Source organism: Rattus rattus, chromosome 2 (assembly GCF_011064425.1).
Source record: "Rattus rattus isolate New Zealand chromosome 2, Rrattus_CSIRO_v1, whole genome shotgun sequence".
Taxonomy (NCBI): domain Eukaryota; kingdom Metazoa; phylum Chordata; class Mammalia; order Rodentia; family Muridae; genus Rattus; species Rattus rattus.
In genome coordinates, this window is record NC_046155.1 from 68877184 (window position 1) to 68900641 (window position 23458).

At 37.3% G+C, this 23458-nt stretch overlaps 1 protein-coding gene across 2 annotated transcripts in view; it reads right to left on the bottom strand.

Moving 5' to 3' along the window:
* Window positions 1–23458, bottom strand: part of Zranb1 (zinc finger RANBP2-type containing 1) — a 54358-nt gene that overhangs the window by 17239 nt on the left and 13661 nt on the right. The window contains exons 2-4 of one of the 2 annotated variants that reach the window (XM_032892408.1): window positions 21759–21923; window positions 19536–20386; window positions 1406–1593 (exon numbers count right to left, since the gene is read on the bottom strand). In XM_032892408.1, the coding sequence (XP_032748299.1) occupies window positions 1406–1593; window positions 19536–20386; window positions 21759–21799 (1080 nt within the window). In that variant the 5' untranslated portion in view covers window positions 21800–21923. The remainder of the gene's footprint in view (window positions 1–1405; window positions 1594–19535; window positions 20387–21758; window positions 21924–23458) is intronic. The other variant, XM_032892409.1, reaches the window with a different exon arrangement.

Here is a 23458-nt window from a genome sequence, read left to right on the forward strand (position 1 = left end):
CTAAGGAATCACAACTCCCACTTTGATAAGATTTCTGCATCTTTTCTTCAGTCATCTGCTTTGGGTGACAACAGCTGCCGTAAACAGCTGTGACTGAAGCCACATAGCAGGGATTTAAGCCTGTAGCTGACAGCCCCTTGTGGATGAGCCTGGAAGCAGATCCCTGTCTCCGTGCTCCTGCTGAAATGTGATTTGCTCTAAGTATAAAGGGAAAATACCTCCCAAGTTCTTTCCTAAGTACTCAAATGGTCATTAGCTCTTACTATAAAGAATTACCCATTCATTTCTCCACTTCTCTAGAAGCTCAATAAAGGAAGAGTTAGCATACTTACAATTCTATCATCCTCAACTACAGAGCTTGGTACATAACAGAATAAAAGATAAGTCCTCGTGTGTTTTAATCAAACCCAATGACTCAAATATTGTGGAGAAAAGTTCTGCTTCAAAAGGCTTTAATGCTAGGGACAAGAGTGTACACGAGCAACTTCACCAACTCAGGAAACTGGATGCATATGCATTTCAAAGCAAGATATTATATGAAGGATCACTTGACTCTGGGAGATCAAGGCCAGCCTAGGCAGCACAGTAGTATCTCATCACAAAATGGGAAAAGGGTACATTGGTAAGACAGCCTATAATCTAAACACTTGGGAGATGGAACAGAAGGATTAGGAATTTAAGGATATCCTTGGCTACCTTGAGTTACATATGACCCTATCTTTTAAGAAGCAAAAACCAAACAACAAAAAAACCACCACACCTGGGAAGGAGTCCCCTTTAAAATACAGCGGAAGGAGCTAGCATGAGAGATGGCTCTGTAGTTAAGAACATTGGCTGCTCTTGCAGAGGACATGGGTTTGGTTCCTGGCACCTACATAACATCTTACAACCAACTTTAACTCCAGTTCCAAGGGGATTAACATCATTTTCTGGACTCTGAAATCAATGCACTCATATCGTATACACATATACATATACACAAGCAAAAGACTCACACACAATAAATAAAAATAATTTTTGAAAAACTATTAAAATCTCTTAAATGTAAAATGATTTCTAAAAGCAAGTAAAAATGTTTAACACACTTAAGAATGTTTGAGAAAACACTGTCACATTAAAAATAAAAATTAGGGCTCGGGATATAGCCCAGTGGTAAAACACTTGCCTAGTATGTATAAGGCTCTATACTCAACTCACAGTATAACAACAAAAACAACAAATAATGAGAAAAAACCCTAAAGAACCTATTTCCTCAATATATTAAGAACATTGAAGCTGGTGACAGTTCAGTGGAGACATACACACACACACACACACACACATACACACACATATATATATACATTTATATATATTCACATAACACAAACAACCCCTAAATAACAAAAATGTCACACACACTTACCTCTGTAAGCAGTATTGCTAACATGTCCTGCCTCTGGAAGCGTATGGCCAGGTGGACCAGAGTGTAGCCAACATCAAAAGCAGAAGGACGGTTCAGCAAGCGCACTTCATCTGCAGTGAGCTGGCGTGCGATGTCTCCTCCTGATGACTTGTATGCTTCTATGGCTGCTAAATCACCTTCCACAACCCCTAAAACAAGCACCAACACAGAAAAGCACTTATTTTTTTTTTCAAAAGGTATAAACAGATGAAGTGTCCACATTAAACTCTTTCAAATATGATTTTGGCCTTCCTGGATCCTGGGAAATCATTTACATGTCCTAAAGAAAATAAAGAAAATTAGTATTTCCCTACCATGTCAAAATTTCTTTACAGACTAGAACTGCCTAGTTTGACACTTACCTCACATCATGGCTAAGTTCCATGCTGTGGCAAGCTCTAAAGAACTACTAGATTACAGTAAGTGAATTAAAATTAATGAAGACAACCTACTTTAAGAAACTAGACTTCACAGAAGAAATGAACCTTTATTGTTTTGTATTGATCCTGAGAGCAAAACACAAAGAGATGTACACGAGCGTCAAATCGTTGTTTGACTTTTCTGCCCTTTACCTGTGCTTTGTTTTTGTTTTAAAACATTTATTTATGTATGTGAGTACACTGAAGCTGTCTTCAGTCAGACTAGAAGAGGGCATCAGATCCCATTAGAGATGGTTGTGAGGCACCATGTTGTCTTTGCTGGGAATTGAACTCAGGACCACTGGAAGGGCAGTCAGTGCTCTTAACTGCTGAGCCATCTCTCCAGCCCCCTTTAACTGCATTTTTTAAGCAGAATAAAACAAGTACAGAGGTTTCTACTGTGTTGTGTAGGTCTTAAATAATTTTCATTTTAAGTAAAAATTGACAGTATTTTGAACTCAGAATCTCCTAAGACTTCCTCATATATGTTACAAATTGTTCATGAATAGCCTAAGTGTATTGATTCATAACTGTAATTGCAGCCCTCTACTTAGGAGTTAAAAGCAAGGGGGCAGTGTGCTCATGACAAGCCTAGACTACAACAGTGATTTTCAGGCTAGCCTACGTTAGAGATACAGTGTCTCTAAAGTAAGTGGATGGTGTACACCTTTAATCCCAGCACTTGGGAGGCAGAAGTAGACAGATCTCCATACAGCCAGCCTGGTCTATATGGTGGTGTCAGGGTGGGGTGTGGGGGTGGGGTGGGGTGTGATAGTTGTTAAAAATAGAACATATACAATTTTAAATAGGCTAAAATAAAACAATTAGAATAGGAATATAAAATAAATACCATTTTTCAAAGCCATAAACCTTCTATTCCCATTAAATTATTTTATTAACCCTAGGACAAATTAATGTTAAATAAAGAAAGTACTTACTGAACAGTATGGATAATAAACAGACTCAGGGGGTTGACAGTGCACATTAGCTTTTAATAAATATGGTAAAACAAATTACCAAATTGACTATTTTTCCATGTTTCCTAAGTTATGTCAGAAAAAAAAAAGTTCTTCCAAGTAAAATGCTAAAATTAACTAAAAATATTCTTAGTGTGTTTCTTTTTTTTCTTTTTTTTTCGGAGCTGGGGACCGAACCCAGGGCCTTGCGCTTGCTAAGCAAGCACTCTACCACTGAGCTAAATCCCCAACCCCTTCTTAGTGTGTTTTTAAAAGGCATTTTAATTGCCATTTTGAATTAGGAATTAAGATAAAGGTATAACAAAACAATATATATGTATATGCGTATATATATATGTGTGTGTGTGTATATATATATTTACATAACACAAACAACCCCTAAATAACAGGGGTTATTTAATTTTCACACTCATTGGATATCTATGATGTTGTGTACTCTAAGCAATGTGAGAAGCACAAAAGACAGTAAGTACATGATACCAATCTTCCCAAAAAACCTTTTAAATCACATCTGTGAGGCACGAATGAAAGTCAGCATTACAAGTTTTCAAACTCTGAAGAGTCAAGGATCTTTTCTACAAACCCCGCCCCCAAGCCCCAACATGTACATACAAACTTTTCAGGTTAGGGTTCATGAGACGCATACATGATGTTGTGGACTGTATAGTACTAGTTCTTAGGTGTTTCAGACAGGAGGATCCAGTGAGTCTAAGAGCTTAACAAGAACCTAAGTAATAACAAAACTTTTCAACTCAAACTATAAATAAAAGTCTACTATATTTAGGCTGAGAGTGAAGCCTGCCCCATGGCAGACCTTTTGCCATGCAAAAAGACCCAGGTTAACCCCAAACCCACAAAAACAAAACAACCAACTATAACTCTCATGTTATTAAATAAGAATGTCAGCAGACAATGACACATGCCTTTAGAACCAGCCTGGTTCACATAACTAACTAGTTCCAGATCAGTCAGGGCTACACAGAGAAACCCTGTCACGAAAAACAAAACAAGGCGAAATAAACAAAAAGAATGTCTTCTTACAATAAGTTTTGGTTGCATTTTGGGTCAATACATTGCTTGCCACACAGTTCAACTATAAATGCCGGCCCTAATCCACTTTAAACATAAAAACTTTAAAATGTCCTTGTAAAGAACGGTCGGTGCCCTAGAAGTTACTAGGACCACACTGTAAAGTTAGCATGAGACAACACAGCATCTTTCTGAAGCACAAAGCTCAAGAGCAGTACTATTTAATTCAAATCACCTATCATTAAAGAGTCTACTATCTCTAACTATGTTCAAGTATACAAAATGCCTAAAAATAATTTAATGTAGTTTATAGTATTTAAAACTGAGTCTACTCACCATCTCCTTTTATTTCTGTAATTTATTTTATTTTGACTTGATAGGGCCTCTAAATGTAGCCCAAGTTTAGAATTCACTGTGTACTAAAGAATGACCTCAAACTTGAGGCAGGCAACTCCCCTACCTCAAACTCCCAACTAATAGGCATATGCCATCACACCCTACTCTACAGTCTTTACAAAGACAAGTGTTTCCCCCTTTCAGTCCTATCAGAGCTGGAACTAGGGATAAAGTATAATTCAGTGATAGAGCACATATCTAGCGATAAAAAGGCAATGGGTCTGATCCTGAACATAGGAAGAAAAAAACACTACATCTCTGTACCTTTTAGAGATTTTGGCTTAAAACCTAAAAATAGTATCTATTTATAAAATGCATATCACACATAAAATGCTCCAAGTTCTGAAAGTAGCCCAAAAGCTTGATCAACACACCTGAATAGACAAAGAGGAAGATTTATGCATATAAATATACAGACATGAAATTATTGTGTGCTTGAATACTTTTTCCCCCAAAGTACAAATATGAGGTAATCTAAAGCATAATACCAAGTGACTTCTTTCTTTGGTTTGGTAGAAGTGAAGATTCTCTATATCTCAGCCTTTACTCTGCAGCCAAGTCACTGTATAGCTGATATCTTAGAAGTTCTTAATTCATTTCCTTACTCATGTTTCAGAAGGATTTCGGAAATCAGCACTGGCACATGGGTTGAGGAGATCAGACCAATGGCACGCCAAACTATACAAACTACACCTGGAACTACAACTGAACTTACTGACTGCCTGTCTTCAACATATCCTTTCACACCTCAGAAAGTTGAGTCACACACAGAGCCAGTCAAAATTTTCATTTGATTTGAACATCAAAGATACTGAATTCTCCCCTTCCACTCAGTCTTTGCTAAAATCACGCTGGACTATGCTGTGGTTCCCCAAAACACAGACTGAAAACAAAGGAGACAGAGGAAAAAGACTCCAACCTTCTCGGCACACAAACAGGTACAATATATCTCTTTTTAGTAACACTTTGGAATATGTAATTCCATTGTGTTCTTTAACCATAAAAGCTTATAGTTTAACTGGGACATTTTCATCTACAAGGATTAATAAACTTATTACAGATCAAAGTTCATGAGAGCATCATGAAACTATGTCCAAGTTTTATTAAATTGTACTATATATTGCTCGAAAAAAACTACTGGTCAAGTTTAGAGTTTTCACTGTAGGTTTGATGGTTGAAAGTACCTGGCTTATGTTATATAAACTTTAACCACCATATTTTTCTGCTTAGGAGGTGGGAGGGTATCACAACCACAAAGATGTCCTTGAGCTCTTTACATTTTTAGCAACTTCTAACATCAGAGATAAAAGTAAGAAAAACCAGAAGCATTGAAGGCAGGAAAGGGCAGCAAATAAATGTTAACTGTTAAAACCTAACTTTATAAACAAAGGCTGATGGGGTAAGCTGGGAGTGGGGAAGTTAATCCATTCTAAGAGACAGGTATTATCTATATCTTCTCTTTAGGTTTCTGACCACTCATATTGTCTCCAAAAGTAACCGAAATACCTTAGTACTCTTTAACAAATTTATATTGTGTGTTTCCTGTCCCTCCTTCTTTTTATTATTATTAAGGCAAATAAAAAGAGAACTAGGAGCATTCTGAGATTAACTCCAAACTAACAACCTAAAACTGACCCACGATATCATCAAACACTCAAAATTAGCTAATTACTGGCAATCAGAAATAAGGAGAATGTTAATGTACTCCTTAAATTATTCGGACTTTAAGTAAATAAAAGTATATAGATTATTAGTTGCCAAATAAAATCTTTAAGAGGCAGCCACAGCAGCTCACATCACATTTTCCAATAAACTGGGCCAGAGTGGAGCCTAACATATTTTGAAGCCATGGGTCAGACTCACTGAGGACTTCACAGCTACTATGGAACTCCATAGGTTAGCATCTGGAGCTGGCTCATTAAATGTTTAGATAATGGACTTATTTTTCCCCCATATATGGCACAGTTTTCAAAGTTTTGCCTTATTTTCCTTTATGACATAAAATCATAATGGTAACTAACTTTGAAAAAAATGCCAAATGGTAAAAAAAAAGCCAGGACTTACCTGAACCCACATGGGCCAGCTCAACACTACCCTGGAGTTCTATGGTAGCTGTGTAACATCACAGCATGGTTTATGCTGTGGGGTGAGGGTGGACCTGGAGACAGCAGGCACAATTTCAGGAACCCTTAAAGAGAAAAGTTAGTTTTAAGTGGTAGTGTTCAGAATGTCCTGCAGGATGGTCAGTAGAAAGATGCAGACGTGGCTGGCTGAATTGACTAGGCAGTTTTCTCTAAGGCTTATTTAATTGACTTTGAATATTAATAAGTAACTATCCCACCCAGTAACTATTTTTTTAAAATATCCTTAGGTATAGTTTAATCATAACCTGGGCTCAAATATTTGCAAGAAACTTTTAATGCTCAAACAAGAGTTGCATTGTCTGTCTGTCTGTCTCTCTGTGTGTGTGTGTGTGTGTGTGTGTGAGAGAGAGAGAGAGAGAGAGAGAGAGAGAGAGAGAGAAAGCGAGCACGAGAGAGCGCATGCGAGAACGCAAGCAAGAGTCTACAGAAGCCAGATGAAAATGTCACTGAGTGTCCTATTCTATCACTTTCCATTTTATTGCGTTAAGACAAAGTCTCTCACTGAACCTGGAGATAGGCTGGTAAGCCAGAAAGCCCACAGTCCTGGAGTTATAAAGAAAAGGAGTTTCACATTCATGGCTACTCTTGGCTTTTTACATGGGTGGTAGGATCTAAACTAAGTCCTCATGCTCACACAGCAAGGACTCTTACCCATTATGCCATCTCTCCAAGATGAAAAGCTTATTTTAAATGCCCTTATTTTTAATTGTGCCTTCAAAGACACACAAACAGACATAATTACAGAGATAATTTGAGCAGACCAAACAAACTACCTAATTGCATTTTTCACATTATAACCAATGTCAACAAGCTCAGACCTGCCATTTCTATTACTAGAACAGTGTTTCAGAACAATGACCTTTCAAAAAAAAATCAATAAATTAAAAAATCAGAAATTGAAAATAATTACCCATTTCTATTTTGTATGTTTGACCGTTCTGCCTGCATTCCTGAATGTATGTGTACTGTGTACATGACTGGCCCCACAGAAGACCAGAAGGTGTGTTAAATCTCTGGAACTGGAGTCACAGTTTGTGAGCTACGTTATTAGCACTAGGAACTAAACTCAGATCCCCTGTAAAAGCAGCAAACTAAACCATCTCTCTGAAAATAATTTTTTACACCTAATTTTAATCAAGACTAACTTCTTTTCAATCCCATTGTTCATTAAAAAATTCTCTTTAGGAAAATAAAAGGTTCAATGAATAAGAAAGTCAAAAAGTTCCTAATACCTTTAAAATTACCCACTTATAATTATAGCACTATATCAAATATAGTTTATACCTCTGAGCTCTTCCTTTCTTCGTTCTTTGATCAGACTACTAACCCAACTATTGTGAAAATATAAATCCCAAAATCATGGGTAAATATGGCAGCTACTTTCCTAAGAAAGGGGATCTTGACGGGCAGAAAAAAAAATTACAAAATGCATAATGAAAGGATTTAAAGGAACAAATCATAAAAATCATCTTTAGTACAAGCCATTAAAAATAAGTACAAATATTAGCAAGTTAGAGAAGTGAACATGACTTCCAATTTTAATATAACCAAAAATATCACTGAACTATAAAACTGAAAGGAAGTTTTTTTTTCCTTAATGGAGAATTTTAAAAGGGTATTTCACCAGTGCAGTCAAATCCAAAGATTCTCTAACTTCTAAACAGCAACAAAAATTTAATCCCAGGCATGGTGGCACATACACACTCAAGAAGCAGAGACAGGTAGATCTGAGTTCAAGGCCGGCCTGGTCTACAAATCGAGTTCCAGTGTAGAATAGCCAGTGATACACAGAAAAAACCCATCTTTAAAAAAAAAAAAAAAAAGAAAGAAAGAAAGAAAAAGAAAAAAAATTCCCTATACTACCACAGCATCTTTGATTGACTTTGTTTAGAATTATATTATTTTAGAAAGGCCTGTGTCTAACCTTCTGACACTAGTGTGGTGGTTTGAATATGCTTGGCCCATGTGAAGTGGCACTATTAGGAGGTGTAGCCTTGTTTTAGTAGGTGTGGCCTTGTTGGAGGAAGTGTGTTACTATGGGGGTGGGCTTTAATGTCCTATGGTCAAGTTCTACCCATGGTGGAAAAGAGATCCTCCTCCTGGCTGCCTGCACTGGACAGTCTTCTGCCTGTCTGCCTGCCTTCAAATCAAAATATAGAATTCTCTGCTCCTCCAACACCATGCCTGTCTGGATGCTGCAATGTTTCCCTCTTTGATGATAATGGACTGAATCTCTTAACCTGAAAGCTAGCCCCAATTAAATGTTATTGCTATACCTTGATTATGGTGTCTTTTCACAGCAATAAATCCAAACTAAGACACTAGAATACAACATTACCAACTACAAAGTTCACACAGCTCATGAACCATGTAATGAGTCATGCATGATGTCTCATAACACTCAGAAAGCAGGAGGCAGATCTCTGTAAGTTTAAGGCCAGCCTAGCCTACAGATTGAGTTCCAAGACAACCAGGGTCTCTAACCCATCTCACCCACTGTGTGCAAAAATAAAACGAACATGTAATTAAGTTGGGGAAGGTTAGGAAAGGAAATCATACACAAAAATCTCTGAGTATTTTCAGTTTGCAATTTGTGTTGGGCCTCATTCAGAGCTAATCTTGGTGGCATATGATGTGAGGACTATGAGCTATTCATCCAGACAGTAAATTATCAAGTAAGAAGGCATGTTTTATATATAAGTACTGAGTTTGTCTAGATGAACACAAAGCTATCTGCTTCTTAGCCAAAAATATCAAACAGCAAAGTCCCCATCATTTGTTCCTGCAGGAGAAGTTTCCACAGCTTAACTAATGGTGGCCCATACAAAACTGATTGGATATTCTGCATAGTAGTTTCAAGCCCTTATGCACAACAATACACACATAAGATGTCCTCACATCATGTCTAAAATTATCCTGTCCTTTTCTATCTTCTCTCTATATAACTATCCAACCCAGATGCCCAAACCAAAAAACCTGACTACTTTCTTAACAACAACTCCCACACCGTTCCTCCTCTTTTTCCTCCTCCTCCCAGCCAATACAAAGTCTTACAACTTTTAGCAGTTCTATCTTTGTTCTGCTCCTCCCAGGTGTTGGTCCCATTTACTTTTTCCTACATTGTGGCCAGAATGATCTTCCTAAACCATAAATTAGATGGAGACATTCCCTTCAGAGATTTCAAAGGTTTGCTGCTGCCCTGATACTCAGAGAGCTAAATTTCCTTATCCAGGTGAACAGACCTCAAAACAGTTCACCCTTTTCTATAGGTTATCTCTACCAAGTTTTATTTTTCAGTCCAACTGTGACGAATTCTTTCAACCTTCATTCTTGACTCTTAACAAGTTTTGTGTATGTACCTATAAAAATCAGGTCAACTCCTTCATCATTCTCTCTACCTTACTTCGGGATGAAACATACATATATATTGTGGTCAGAGGGCAACTTGTAATAGCTGGTTCTCTCCTTCTACCATGTGAGTCTCAGGATCAAACTCCAGCACCATGCCTGCCCACTTGCTGCATGCTCTGTCACGGCATTCATAGACTCACCTACTAAAACTATAAACTCTCTTTTGTAAGTTGCTTTGATCAAGGTGTATTATCACAGCAAGAGAAAAGTAACTAAGACAATAATTGAGGTTTGTATTACATATTTAGTTCTTTTTTTAATCTTTATTTATTTAAACTTTTTTTTTTTTGAGACAGGGTCTCATGCATCCCAACTCACTACATAGCTGGAAACCTAAAACTTCTGATCTTCCTATCTCTACTTTTCGAGAGTTGGAATTACAAGCATGAGCCCCCATATCTGGCGGCTAACAACCACCGATTATCACTCCAGTTCCAGGGATCCAATGTCCATTTCTGGCTTCCCTGTGCACTGTGTACATATGGGATACACAGTAGGCAAAACACATACTTAAAAGAAATCTCAAAATATAGAGAAAGACAATGATACACAGGCATTATTTAGAGATATCAGAAGCACTGCTAAAATAACTTCACCTCTGTAGTATTCCTCCCTCTCCTAAAAGCAACACCTAGTTGAATCTGTATCACAGAAAAAATTCCAAATTGAGAGTTATTCTATAAAACTGGAATTTTCAAACATTAAAAGAATAATTTAAAAAAAATTGCCACTGCTCTATACTAAAAGACTGAACAGACAAAATAACTGAATGCAATATCATCTGCTTTGATTTACCAGGGTGGGATAAAGCAATCAAGCAATCAGAGGAACTAATGAATGTGGACTTCAGTACTCCATTTCCTGCATAATTATATCTTGAGTTATGTGGGGGAAATGTCCTTGTTATTGGAAAATACACTAAAACAAAGATTTAGGAGCAAAACGTCATACGTCTTTCACTAACTCAAGGTTTTAGGAGCAACAGGCCAGTAAGAGAGAAGACAGGCACCAAATATTAACAAAGTAGACAATGGAAAACCATGCCAAGGCTATATAATCCTGTGCTCTCCTTGTAACTTTCTACAGACTGTGAAGTTTCTCTAAATAGGCTGCTGACGAAATGACCTGTCCATAAGACTGGGAATGAAGAAAGAAAAATAAATGAATTTAATCTTTTTTCTTAAAGAAGTCCAGCTCTCAATGCTTGGGTCCCACCCACAATATACACAACTTATTTCAATAATGCTTCTAATTTTGGGGTGGGTTTTTTTTTGTTTTGTTTTAGACTGTAACACTGAGTCTAAGTACAACCTTCTATAGTCCATTATGTAGCTGTCCTCAAATTTCTGGCAATCTTCCTGCCTCAGATTCATAAGTGCAGAGACTGCAAACATGTATATGCAATTACATCCAGTTACAGCCCATTTTTTAAATAAAGGTTTTTAATAATTTAATAATGCATATATTGTATCATATAATCATATACATAATCAAGAATCATCAGCATAAGGTCCTTGGCTTGATAAAAAGCAGAAGGAGAGAAGTCAGGCTGGAAGGCAGGCAAGCCAGTCAGCCACATTTCCTTTCTCAGCATAAGAGGACAAACTGCTAATTGGCAAGTCTATGTAATCAATCATTTCTGAAGGCTAGAAACTGAAGAAAACTGATAGGGTTCTACATGTACCAGCACCAAACATCAATTTGCTTTACATACCCTGTTCCTGAAGTTTTAGGGTTTGTTTGTTTGTTTGTTTTTATGAAATCCTCAGTGTCATGAAGTATTCAAAACACAAAGTTAAGCAAGGCCACACAAAGAATGCACTGCCAGCATCCTACAAGCTTACTTTCCTTTTATGGATACACTACCAAAGATTTGCTACAGGAGTCTGAACATATTTTTTATTCAATTAAAAGCCTTTAATAGAATAGTCCAGTTTTAAATGTCAAAGACTATTAACTAATATCCCAGATCTTTTTGTCTTGGTTTGCCTTCATTTATAAGTAAAGTTAACATATTAAGAAATAAGACACACTGGGCAATGGTGGCTCATGCCTTTAGTCCCAGCACTAAGGAGACAGAAGCAGACAGATCTGTGAGTTCAAGGCCAGCATGATCTACAGAGGGAGTTCCAGGTTAGCCAGAGCTACATAGAGAAGCCTTGTCTCAAAAAAACAAAAAGGTTTGGGGGGGGGGGAGAAAAGAAAAAGAAACAGGACACCCAATCAGGAAAGAATCTTTTAGTAGAATAATCAGTTTGGCAAGAATATAACAATCAATGTTCACTAGGCAGAGTGATACATTGCCTCAGCACTCAAAAAGTGGAAGAAGCATGAGGGACAGGAATTCAAAGTCACTCTCCAATACAGACAGCTGGCCAACTGGACATATACATGAGACCCTATTTCAAAAAAAAATTTTTTTAATTAAATTTCACAGTTTAGCATTGAAATAACCACAACTGACCACAACTGAACCTAACAAGGTAATGAACTGTTTTATTCTCTTAATTCTGTAAATTTCCAAGAGATGATTTCTAAAAGTGATACATTAGAATGAAGATCTGCTATTGAGCCCACAACATAAAAGTAATGACTACAAAGCAACTCCTTAAGAAGGGAAATTTTCGGGGTTGGGGATTTAGCTCAGTGGTAGAGCGCTTGCGAGCTGGGGACCGAACCCAGGGCTTGCAAGCGCAAGGCCCTGGGTGCGGTCCCCAGCTCCGAAAAAAAGAAAAAAAAAAAAAAAAAAAAAAAAGGAAGATTTCTAAAGATGAAAAATAAATTGTTCAAACAGTTGTAGTATATGTAGTATATTGGCTGGAAATAGTACAAACACAAATAGTGAGCATGTGCACACACACACACACACACACACACACAGAGAGAGAGAGAAACAGAGAGAGAGAGAGAGAGAGAGAGAGAGAGAGAGACAAACATTAACATAAATAATGTGACTGACTCCTGGAATGCTGTGAACTATCAGCAGGACAGACTATCCTAGAAGACAATAAGCTTCCTACATGTATATTTACTTTTCTACCTTCACAAAAAGGCAAGACTGAGAACATTAGCATTCACAGGTGTCAATTATTCAAAAGTTCAAGAAACTGATCCGTTCATTCTAATACTCTAGCAATACAGAAATCTCAACCGTCTGTGTGCAGAGAAGACTAGCAGCAGCATAACTCCTCCTCCACAAGTCAGTCTCTGTACAGTCTTCCACCATACAACAAAACCTCAAGAACCTGAGAAGGGTCTTCAATAGTTTTACTTTGTTTTAACATGTTCATTTTTGTGATATAATAACCTTAGACCATCCCAACTAATAGTATAACAATCTCTCAAAAATTAGCCTGGTTTTCTTCAGTGTTTAATTTTGTTTGCATCATTGTAAAATATCCTTTTCATTTAACTACATATGGATTTCAAAACTAAATTTTCAATGACAACATGTGACTAATTACAATTTAAAGTTTTGTACTCCACAAAGAAAGAAAAAATACCACTAATACAATTTTACAGGTATCCCTCTACCATTAACACCTAAGCAAGTTATTTTTTTTTTATTTATATGTGTGTTACATACTCACCTGTGAAGATGGGCTTGCATTTATGTGCATGTGTGGAGACCAGAGATTGGCATCAGGTGTCTTCTTCTATCACTGTCTTATTTTCTGGGACCTTTCTGCTAGACTGACTGGCTGGCTGGCTGGGAAAGCACCTAGAATCCTTTTATCTTTACTTTCCAGCTCTGAGATTACAGGAAGGCATTACAGGACCAGGACTTTTGTTTTTTCCCAGGGTATCAGGTCCTCATGCTTAAGCAACAACTCACTGGGCCATTGCTCCAGTCTTGTTAACTTTTTTTTTCATGTAGAAAGCCTACACAGGATTTTTTTTTAAATAGACAGGTGCTTATAAAACCAAACAGACAAACATATTCTGGCAAACCTTATATCATCAAGCTGTGTCTTTATAGTCACAATTGGGCAAGCTAGCTTGGGCTCAGTACACAGGACTCTAGTAAGGGGGCAAAAGCACAACTGGCATCAAGATGGAAACTGCCTCGGATACTGATTTTTCACAGAATTCAGTTCTAAGAACTGAGGTGATATTAGAACAAATATAAAAGATATTTGCAGTGACAAAAAAGCACATTTCAATACCTTACTCTACTTTAGAAAGATAACCTACTTTTGCACATGACACAATATTGAGGATGGACCTTTCTAGGCATGAAGGTACAACTATGAACAAAACAGAATCCCTGACACTCAAGAAGCACAAATCTCAAAGGAAATACAAATAGCAAACAAGATGAAAAAATTTATCATAAAGTGTCAAATATGACTTAAAAAAAAAAAGAATGATAGCAGTGGTACAGGGCAGGGATGAAATGTTAAATGTGCGGAGGGTCTCCCTGAGAAGGAATCATCTGAGAAAGACCTGAGCCTGACTGTGTTATTAGCTCAGTGATAAAACACTTAGCTAGCATGTCCACAACCCTGGGTTTGATTCCCAGCACCAAAAAATTAGTAGCGAAAAGACCCAAAGAAGCCAATTTAACAAACTGTTCAATTGTTTAGACAGAGGAAAGGTCTGTGAGGTTGGTCTATAAAAAACAGGATAAAGGTAGCTACCAGATATGGTGGTATAGACACTCTAAAGGCAGGAATATCACAAGTGAAAGCCTTCCTGGGCTACACAGTGAGTTCAAGGCTAGCCTGGACAACTTTCTGAGGACCTGTCTCAGAATCCAAAGTAAAAAAGGGATTGAGGGGTTGGGGATTTGGCTCAGTGGTAGAGCGCTTGCCTAGCAAGTGCAAGGCCCTGGGTTCGGTCCCCAGCTCCGAAAAAAAGAAAAAAAAAGGGGGGGGGATTGGGGGTAAGGTTCAGTGGACAAGCACCTGCTCAGCATACACAAAGCCCTGGATTCAATCCCCAGTAATGAAGAAATGAGAAAGAAAAGGAGGAAACCGGAAAGAAATAGAAATGTTTGCCAGAATGCTATTAGCCAAGTATGACAGGTAAACAATTGGGGGGGGGGTGTCAGAATGCAAAGATGACCTTATAGAATCTTGGAAAAATTTTACTTACTCTGGAGCACATGAGCAGATTGTTACCAGCCCAGAATGGTCAGCATGCTGTTATAAAGAAACCTGGCATGGTGGCAGGCAGATGTTTATGAGCTGGAGGCCAGCCTGGTCTAAATAATGAGTTCCAGTACAACCAAGGCTACCAAGACTTCATCAGAAAGAAGGAAGGAAGAAAGGAAGGAGGGAGGGAGGGAGGGAAAAAAGAATAAAAAGAAATTTAAAAGAGAGGTGAGAAATGACTCAGTCAGCCGCACTTGCCACTCAATCATAAAGGCCCTGAGTTGAGATGCCCAGCACCTATGAAAAAAACCCATAATGCCAGAGCTACTGAAGTACATAGGAAAGTCCCTGGAGCTCAATAGTCAGCCAGTCTAGCCAGCTGATAAAGAGACCCCGTCTTAAAAATTAAGATGGAAAAGAGATCAAGAAAGATATCTATCATCAACCTGTACCCTCCTCAACCACTGTTTGTGTATACACACATACACATTAACAGACAATCAGAAACAAAAAGGAAGATAACAACATGCTTTGGACCAGAGAAATGGCTAGATTCTAAATATTTTGAGGGTGGAATCAACAGGATTTTCTGGCAAATAGAAATAGGGTAAAAGAAGGCCTTAAATGATGATGTCTCAAAGAGTTCATACTGTTCTTGAAGAAGACTCAAGTCCAGCTCCCAGGACCTAGGCTGGGAAGCCCATAACCATCTATAACTCCAGCCCCAGGACACCTTTACACTTCCAGCCTCTGGGAGCACTTGCACTCATGTGCAAATACCACACCTAGATACATAATTAAAAGTAAAAATAAGCCAGGAGTAGAGTGTACTCCTGTAATCCTGGCACTTGGGGAACAGAGGCAGGTAGATCTCTGTGAGTCTGAGGACAGCCAGAACTATGTAGTGAGACCTTGTCTCAAAAAAGCCAAAATAAAATAAAAAATACATCTTTACTTTAAAAAGAAATGAAGAAATAAGCTCCACACAAAACCAGATATGATAATAAACTTCACAAAAAAAAAAAAAAAAAAAAAGATAAGGGCATAAAATGAAAATCCCAACCCCTCACTGGCTCTGAGGTGAATTTGAAATATTAAGACACTCTAGAGGAGATTTTAGTAAAGAATGTAAGTCTAGGGTTCAAGTAGTACATGTGCTCTAAGTATAGATTTAACTATGAATTATATGAAGCCTTGTGTTTTTCGACATGAGTCACACATTGGAGTACAATTTCATCGGTAACTGTCTCAATACAGCTCCAGAACAAAAACTGTATTAATTAGGTGTAGTTCTATTGGTGATCTAGCTACATGCTATCTACCAGGAAGACAGGAGAGTTTTGCTTTTACCATCCTAGTTCCTACCCCTAGGGTAACACTATGACTTGACAGCACATTTGGGCACTGCCATCTCACATCTTAACATGACTTATGTGACATTTACATCCAATAACCACAGATACTTGTTTGCTCAACACTGTCGATGCTTTCTCAGTCAGCCAATCTTCCTCAGTCTTATTTCATCGACTTCCAAGCTGGCCTAATCATGAGAACTTTTTCCAATTTAAAGTGAGAATATTTCACAATTCACAGTCAGGATACAATTTTATGTTCAGTATCCCTGCTTAACACACATGCACATGCACACACGCACACACGCACACATGCTCACACGCACGCACACATTTTTGGAGACAAGGTCTTACTGTATAGTTCTAGCTAGCCCGGGGCTTATCACAAAAATCCATCTGCCTTGGCCGAACTGCCCATGCCCAGTGCACGCCCAGTATGTAGATGATTTTTGATGCACAGTATTGATAAGTCATAATGTCCCACATCTAATAGAATCTGGGAAATGGAACATAGGCAAAGGGGTGGAGGTATTCCTTTTAGTACATGCCACCTTTCTATCAGCCTTACTGCTCAGGTGCTTTTGTCTTTTTAATTAATCTAACGTAATATAAACACATTTTTTATAAAGTTAACACAATGGAATGATATTTACACATCGGGATAGGACTACCAAACAGACATGGGTCCCCTTTTGATGTCATGATTAACAACATTACTCAGCTAATGGCAAAGATAGAATCCACCTTACCAAGAGCCACAAACAAGGACCAAAACAACACCCTATGAACAAAGGAACCTGTAAATGAATCAAGACTGGCCATACATTTAAAAATGAACTTATAGCTGTTAAGATGCAGAAATCAGAATGGGAATTCAAAAGAATTAAGAATATGCAAAATAAGATAAAAGGTAGTATAAAGAAAAATATAGTCATAAAGACATGAAATACCAGCAGCCACAAAGACAAATATGCTGACTGGTCCACTTTCAGAGGGGAAAGAATTTAAAGCATTTCTTATCCTAGAACCATCTGACTTAAGATACTAAAAACCCCTTGATTCCTAAAAGAATTCTATACCCTTCCAAAAGGGTAAAGAAGTTAGCTTATCTCATTTTTATACTATTTGTATTTTAACCATATGATTAAAATACAGACAGCACACTACCACTGCAAATGTGATTTACATATAATACACGTAATTAAGACAATCACAGTTACCAGAAAAGGTCATATAATTCATTAATATGAATGACATATTCTGAAGGCCAATATTATGCTAATTCAACTTCTTGGAGCCACATTTTTGTGATACTTTTAAACAGAAAACAGATTAATGGGATGGAGGTGGAGAGAAGGAGGCATTAACTGCCTAATGGGTAAAAGTTTCTTTTAGGTGGCAAAAATGTTTTAAAGCTAGACAAAGACGACTACATATATAACATTATGAATGCATAAAGTAGTGCTAAATATATACATTTGACCCCAGTAGGAAAATAGTAGTAAAGAACTCCCCAGAAAAGGGGTGAAATGAGACAACAAAGTCAACAGAATATGGGTTCATGGCTCAAAGGGGGAGAGAACTGTTAACAGTCGTCAAGTGCTATTATGACTAACCAGAAGCTCGGATTAAGCTTCAAACTGCTAGGACATACTTTTTGACATTATAAATTAAAAACAAAAACAAAAACAAAGCCCCGCCTCAGATTTCAGAGCTGAAAAGATGAGTTAAAAGCACTGGCTGCTCTCCAGAGGATCACAGTTCAATTCCCAGTACTCACACTGCAGTTACCAATCTTCCTTAACTCCAGTTCCAGGGAATTCATTGTCCTTCTGGCCTGTGCAAGGGACTGCACGTGTAATGCTCAGACATATGCAGGCAAAACAACCAAACATGGATTTTTTTTTTTTAAAGATGTCTAAAACTTCAGACCTCTTGTTTTTTTAAGATTTATTTTTATTATTTTAAATTTTATGTAGGTGTGTGTGTACATGTAGCTATATACACCTGAGTATAGGTACCCAGGAAAGTCAGAAGCATTAGATCCCTAAAACTGGAGTTATGGATGGTTCTAAGCCATCTGATATGGGTGCTGAGAACCAAACTTAGGCCCTCTGGTAGAGCAACAAGTGCTCTGATGCTGAGCCATGCCTCTAGTCCAGAGAAACTTCAGGTTTCTTGAGCACTATACCTACATCTGCCATACTTATGAGGCTACTTCCAAAAGGACAAAGCACATGAGGAGTGGAGTTAGCTATTGTTCCACATCAAGTTTAACCATACAAATCATTCAAATATTTCTAAACAAAAGTCAAAGTCAAAGTAAGCAGTCCACAGAAATAGTTTAAATAAAAGCCAAACACCTAATCTACTGAGGGGAGGGTAGACTTTTAAAAATCAAGTGAATATCTTCTGCTGGGAGGATTCTGTGAGTTTGAGGCCAGCCTGGTCTATATAATGAGTTCCAAGACAACCAAGGTTGTGTAGAAAGCCCCTGTCTCAAAAGAAAAATAAGTGACAGCTTTTATGATCTGTAGCAAAAATTATTAACTTGTCAAGCTAGCCGCTGGAGAAAAATCTTCCTCTCACATGTCTCTGTCCTTTTAACATCTCTAAACAAACGGCCAGGCCCAACATTACTAAAAAACACAATACCCATAAATCATAGTCTGAACTATGGAATCAGCTGGCTATGTAAAAATCAGTTCTACCAAGTGTGTAAATATTTACTACATGACATTCATATTAAGTTAACATCAGCACCTTCAAGGTCAATATTATGTTCGCTCAACTTCTTGGAGTCACACATTTTTATGATATTTTTAACTTCTGACTAAAGCCTCTATCACCACAAGATGCTCACACTGTTTACAAACATTCAGAAACAGCAGCTGGTGTTCCTCTGTCACATCTTGTTACAATAAATAAGAGAAGCAATTTCAAACTCCAAGTATATACTTTCTCACAGATGTGTTAACAGTCTCTGTAACTTAAAAGCTTTCTCTCAAGTTGATAAGAATGTACACAAGTAAATGTGGACATTTTGGTACAAGGCAGACAAGGTCACAAATACATAACTTTATACATGTGTACATGAACTATCACACCAAATAAGTCAAATGCAGAGTAATAACTGACCCTCCTTTTATTTTTCAAGCCATTTTCAATGCCTTTTCCTATCTCATTCAAAATAAGGCCAAAAAACAAAAACAAACATATGAACAAAAAAAAAAAAAAACCCAAACAAACAAAAAACCAGAAACTTACCCACACAGGCATTGAGGAATAACCAATCAGTCTTTTTCATCCTATTTTTAATCTGCTTTAGTTTTTTAAAGTCCACTTCAAGTTCCTCCTTGGTACCAACAGCACCAGCCAATTCAATCCTCTGAAAATCCATTTTCACTTCAGAGTCCCGTTTCGTAGTTGGAGGTGATCTTCTTTGGGTATTACCACTACTGCAGCCTCCCCTCCATCGAGCTCTGTCTTGCTCATTTATTATTGAAGAAGCCTCTTCAGTCTCTGCCAACTCTATTGCTTCAATGTTATTAGGTCTGGGATGATCACAAACAACACATTTTTTAGCCTTAGCCCAGTTTTCATATGTGCAAACAGAACAAGTCCAATGCTGGGTCCTTGTATTCAGTTTATTTCTATCATTGTATTCTTCACAAGGATCAACAGAAAAAGCAACTGGTCTTGAACCAGATCCTGAGGATTGAGGAGATTCTGTGGGACTCCTGGTCCTACGTTGGGATAAGCACTGGGTACATCTGATTGCTCTTGGCCAGTTCAAATATGTACACATGTGGCATGACCACTTATTTGCATTCTCCATGCTGTATGAAGACTTAACCCTTGGTCTTGCACTAGAGTCTGGACATATCAAAGGACTACTTCCACCTTCAGTGCTGGAAGGGTCCCAATCTCTACCAACATCACTTGAACCACTTTTAAATGGATCTTCTGTAATAATTGTTCCACTGGGTCTCTGGGCACGACACATAGTACACTTGATTGCAGACGGCCAGTTTTCATACGTACAATATTCACAGGCCCACTTAATCCCATGTTCTGACATTGTGTACTTCTTGAAGTGAGTTATGTCAGGCAGGAAGCTATAAATAATTAGGACATTGTTATTACAATAATAGCTACACAGTTCCATCTATGAAAATATGCCCCCGAAATAAAAAAATACCCTTCAACTTAGAAAATATATATTTCTTAAAAGACACATGTAGAATTTCTTATTGGATTATTATACTTTTGTTTTGGGATTTCCAAAAATAGTAAAGATAAATTCCCAAAAAAGCTCTTAAGACTTCAGGGTTTAATGAGTTTACTTTGGATTGCTGAAAAGTGATAAAAGGAGATGAATACAGATTCTTTCTATAGGGAAAGAAGATAAAAAATAGATTAGTCACTAATAGAAATTACTCAATTTCAGCTCAGCTGTCACCATTAGTTTAGGAAAAATTAAAAAGACTTGCAGGCAAGAGAAAAAACACAAACCAAATAGAACCTTAAACATATAACCTCTCATGAATTACAAACAATGCAGATTGTACTATTGGTAGTATGTCTAATCCATGAATTTAGAAGACCAAAGTCCTTCCTAATTATCCTTGCTAAGAGAGGAAAACAGCTTGAAAGTGCTAGTTATTCACTGTTGGATTATCACAGACAGAAAAGATGCTGATGAGCACTAATCACAATTAACAAATTCACCCGATAAACTAGAAATAGTTCTGATATTCTGTATCCTCAAAATCTAATTACTTTTGGAACATTTAAAAAAATCCTACATTACTTATACTCTCAGGAAATTCAAATGGACAGACCATCTCAAGAAAACTATTAGCATAATCATGCCAACCTATTTCTAAATGCTCATATTTGTTATCTGAAAAATTAGTATATACTAAAAATTTTATTTATATTAAAAACATTCTTGCTATCTAAAAAGTCCTAGAAGTTGGGAGGGCTGGAACACTCTGTAATCCTAGCACCTAGGAGGCTGAAGCAGGAGGATCTTGAGATTGAAGCTAGCAAGTTACATAAGAGACAAGTCAATAAAAATAAGTCAATAAATATTCCCAGAGCTCTATAGGGGATTTACTAACACTACAAATCAAGGAACATTTTACTATTTAATGACAACTAGTTCATAAGTGAAGCAGTTTGTAGGGCAACTTAATGATATTTTAATGACTTAAATTAGAACACTAAACAACCTCTCAATTTTTCAATTGTTCTAAATTTAGTACCTCCCCATGACCTATTTTAACCAGGAAAAGAGAAAAGGTTCCTAGGCAGAGTGATAGGGTATTTCTTCTTCTTTCTAAACCTGGAAAGCCAAATCACTCTATAAGTGTATTCTGTTCCTACATCCCACATACACAGTGAGCTTTGTTAAGAGGACAACTTCACCATAGAAAGGATACTTTTAGATAGCTAAAATTTAAAAAAAAAAAAAATCACACTTACTAAGATTTTAGTTTCCATGCTATAACCTCCACCTTGCACATGGTTACAATAAAGGTAAATCAGACCAAAGACAAGATTCAATCTTCATGCTGGCTCAGATTCTGACTTCCTCGGAAGATACTGCAAAACGTGTAAGTGGTTCTGTCTGACTGTGAATAGCTATTCCTGTAAAGGAGACCAAAACTGAATTTCACTTATAGCCTTCTATATTCAAAAGTATTTTTAGAAAGCCTTAACTTTAATCCATTCTATTTTAATTATACTTATTTTAATAACATACTATTTAGAATTTTACTTTAACAACACAATAAAAACAGCTAATTTATTGGGCTGATCAGCCAAATTAAACGTGAGAAATTTTCCTGTATAATGTGTTGTATGTGTGCACAGGCACATCCTCATGTGTATGCATGGTTCCTTATTTTTTTGGAACTAGGGTCTCTATATGTAGCCCAGACCAGCCTCAAACTTGTAGTTCCTCTGTCTCAACTTCCTAAATGCCGGTGGTTGTAGCCATGTACCAATACAACCAACAATATTATTCTAAGTCTGAGCAGTGCTGAGTCAATTTGAATCTGTACTACTGTAAAGGAAAAGGTGAGATGATCCAAATAAATAAAAACAAAACAAAATAAAATTATTACTTACAATTTAGTTTGAAATCTTTTTCTGTTGTAATCACATTTATTTGGGTTATTCCCACTTCTTTCAAAACCAAGCAATTTAAATGATCTTGTTTGGAGAGAGAGAGAGAATATGAGAGAATATGAATGAATATGTGTGTGTGTGTGTGTGAGCCCAGGTGCAAATGTACACATGGCAGGCAGATGACAACCTCTAGTACGACCCTCAGGAATGCCAGACACCACCTTTGAGACAGGCTCTTACTGGCTGGAGCTCACCAATTAGGCTAAACTGGCCGGTCAGTGAGCCCTAGGGATCCTCCTGCTCAGCCTCCCCAGCACTGGAGTTCCAAGAACACAATGTACTGCCTTTTAACTTGAGTATAGGAATCAAACTCAGGTCCTGTGCTTACAAAACAAATGCTTTACCACTGAGGCATCCTTCCAGCCCCTTACTTACATTTTAAAATTTTACTTTGTATACACTGTACACAATCTAATAGTGATCTGAAAGTGTGTTCAATAGCAGGGAACTATAATCATACAAGCACACATAAAGTGGACAACAGAAATTTAATGGCAATATTCATATTCATTAGGCAGGTCCTTTAGTATTTCAGAAATAAAATGTAAACAAATTTCTTATTTATGGTATTTGAAATTATAATGAGCATGCACAAAGATACCATTAACAAGAACAGATGTCATAATAAACATATACTAAAGCAATTTCATTATTTCATTTAAAATGTTTACATTAAAAATCCAGTTCGCTTTGATTCATGTTTGTATGTGTTTGTACTGCATGCTCAGCTAACAGTGATGTAACCTGACTTTAGGTAATCTCCATGGACCCAGTACACGGTCATAACATATTTAAATTTTCAAGGCTGACAAAAACACATAACTGCCACTGACACAACCATATTGGAGCAAAATGTCTGCTGCCAAGTCTGATAACCTGAGTTTATTCCTAGGATCCACATACTAGATGGAAAGAACTGACTCCTACAAAGTTGTCCTCTGGCTTTGCCATGCTTGCCAAGGCATGTAACTCACACAAGCACACAAAATTAA